The 2853-nt window shown below is 41.6% G+C and overlaps 1 protein-coding gene across 1 annotated transcript in view; it reads right to left on the bottom strand.

Moving 5' to 3' along the window:
* LOC122087061 (protein trichome birefringence-like 33) overlaps positions 1 to 1634 on the bottom strand; it is a 4810-nt gene extending 3176 nt beyond the window's left edge. The window contains exons 1-2 of the mRNA XM_042656041.1: positions 1365 to 1634; positions 1027 to 1276 (exon numbers count right to left, since the gene is read on the bottom strand). Of these exons, the coding sequence (XP_042511975.1) occupies positions 1027 to 1276; positions 1365 to 1554 (440 nt within the window). The 5' untranslated portion in view covers positions 1555 to 1634. The remainder of the gene's footprint in view (positions 1 to 1026; positions 1277 to 1364) is intronic.
* Positions 1635 to 2853: the final 1219 nt, after the last annotated feature.

The raw sequence follows: 2853 nt of genomic DNA on the forward strand, positions 1-2853 counted from the left end.
CCCCCCCCCCCCCCTCTCCCAAGTCAGGACCAATCAAGGTTAGCCCAACCCGGCCCAACTCGGTCCCGTTGCAGCCCTAGATTTAAGGAACCCGAAATCTGGGAAATTTCTGTAAATATGGAAGTTCTCCATTGAACCACCAGAAACGTAACCGTATGTGAAGGGATCAATCCTTTGATTAGCTATATATGACAGTTGGAATGAATACACCACCTTTCCTTGGACTACCTACCACTTGGACCTGGAAGATTGGGTCAGATTGTATTGGGTTGAAATCGTCTGTAATTCCGATCTGACACAATTCCGTGAAATACTACGTTCAGGGATGACACGTGAATGATCTTGGTCCAACTAATATAACCTTAAATCAGTAAAGAGTCATTTAAATCAGATCTGAACCATTGCATTAGCATTAATACACGTGATATTTCACAAAATTGTACCGATCGAAATTGCAGTCGATTTTTTCCCATGGAGTGGGGCAGTGGATAGATACGAGTTTTTCCAAATCGGGTCATCTTCACCGACTCACCACCACTCCATGAGTCAATAGTCAATAGTTATATTAGTTGCAATCACGGGATGGGAATCCGGGCAATCCGGCACATAAACCTATGCGACTCTTTAAAAGGTGCGATATCTTATCAATAAAAAAAAATCTTAAATGTACGATAAGAAAACCGTCGGTCCAATGATGGCAAGGAAAACCGCATCTTTCCTAACGTGTCCGTACATCCCTGTTTTAATGTACTTCACCTGATAGGAACCCTAAATACTCCCCCTTCGGTCATATCCGGAGTTCTCCACCATCTTCTTCTTCTTCTTTTTCTTTTCTCTCTCTCTCTCTCTCTCTCTCTCTCGTAAAGAGAGAAAAAGAAGTCAAAAAGACAGATAATGTGTATCGGAAAAGGAAAAAGAGAATATGGGAAATGGGAATTGGGAATTTCAAGTGCTAATCAAACTCCGGCACCGGCGATTCGTAGAGAAAGAGGGGGAAATGAAAATGAAAATGCCAGAAGAACTAACCTGGGAAGGGAACAACCATGAGGCTTCCATCTCCAGTGCTGGTAGTCTTTCTCAGGTCTCCCATGTTCTTGACAGGTTAACTGTGGCTGTATGTACGGACATTCCCATTCCTCATACATCGGCCGATTCGACTCGTCACGAACCCATCTCCCGTTAAACACATCGCATTCTTCTTCTTCTTCTTCTTCTCCCTCTCCCCTCTCTCTGATGATCTTTCCCACCGCAAATGGCAATCTCTGGGCATCATTCTCTAGCTACCCCAGCAAATAAAAAGTCAGACCCAGAAACACATACACACAGAGTATCACATCACTGATTAATCCAACGCTTTGACTCACCTGTTGTCTTCGATGGCTTCTTCTGTTCTGAGTCTGGCCGGAGCTCGTTAGTTCTGGCTTGTCTGAAGAGGCAACCCAGATCTTGGCCGTAGAGGATGGCAACGAAAACGGTGAAGGCTAGAAAGGTAAAGACGAAGGGAGAGACCCGAGTTTTCCTAAGAAGAGACGAGGTTGAGGACGGCTTCTTCATCTTTCTCTTGCTCTCTCTTCTCCCTCTCCCTCTCTCTCTGTTTCTCTCTCTGTATATGTGTCTGTGCTTATTTATCACCTACAGAAAACTGTACCACTCAGGTTGTGTTATTAATTGAAAACTATGAGTGGTACTCTGATGTAGTGGTTCTATGGGCTTATCTTCTCAGTGTACCAAGAGGGATAAATACCTTTGGATTGGAATCCTCTTAGATGAGATCTAAGAAGATAAGAACGGTGAGTAAAGTAGAGAGAAAGCTGAAAGGGACAGAAAGAGGAAATGAATTGGGCGGCAGGTATGATGATGATTGAGACTATTGTTGCTTAGGATGGAAGATTAACCAGACATGAGATGGCAAATCATGTTTCGTCTTAAAAGGATCCAAAGGGCAGGTGAAGGTTGGTCACCCTATTTGTCTTTTAGGTTAAGAAGAGAGAGACAGATGGAGAGAGATGTATTATGTGTAAGATCTGAAATTTAATTAATCTGTAATTATGAATTAATTTCAGAGGTTCATTGAACAACTGTTCACATAGATTAAGATCACCAGAAAAAGAAAATTATTTAAATATTGTGGAAGGGAGTTGTTGGTTGTATTTGGTAAGATTTCAATTTCAATTAGGTGGCAATATTTCTTTATATATGCTCTCACACAAATGAAACATCTATGCTAACCTTCTCAAATACTGTGAAATGTGGACTCCCTTCCCATGATGGGGGTGGTGGGTAAGTCGTGCAATTTTTTATTTGTTTGTATTATTTTGTTTATGTGTTAAGAAAAAAAAATTATTTTTTTCATGTTATTTTATTTATGGCATTGACTCAGTGATACCTCAATTAGTGTATATTATTGTATGTAGAACATGTAATCTACTTTTCATTGTCTAACTAGAGCAATGGGAGGGGGTTACCAACAGAGAAAATAGTAAGGAAAACAAGTATTTCACTCGACAAGCAGATAGCAAGAGCAACGGGCAAGTGCTTGTGTTGACCAATGGCCCAGTGAATTGAACGGAGCACATAGTTTTGATTTGGATCCTCTTTAGCGTTGGGGTGTTGGAGAGAGAGAGAGAGAGAGAGAGAGAGAGAGAGAGAGAGAGAGAAAACTTTCACTAGTCCCTTTCCTGTAACCCTTCCCACGCTAGAGATCTTAATCTTGTATCTTTTAAAAGGTAGAGGGTTCCCTACAAGGCAGTGTGACCTCTACACCGACTCATGGGCCAATGATAGCATTAGTAGAAACAGCAACAAGGATGAGATTTTTGCCTTTCATAAGAGGAAGAGCGGTCATTTTGCCTC

This window comes from Macadamia integrifolia, chromosome 8, assembly GCF_013358625.1.
Source record: "Macadamia integrifolia cultivar HAES 741 chromosome 8, SCU_Mint_v3, whole genome shotgun sequence".
Lineage (NCBI taxonomy): Eukaryota > Viridiplantae > Streptophyta > Magnoliopsida > Proteales > Proteaceae > Macadamia > Macadamia integrifolia.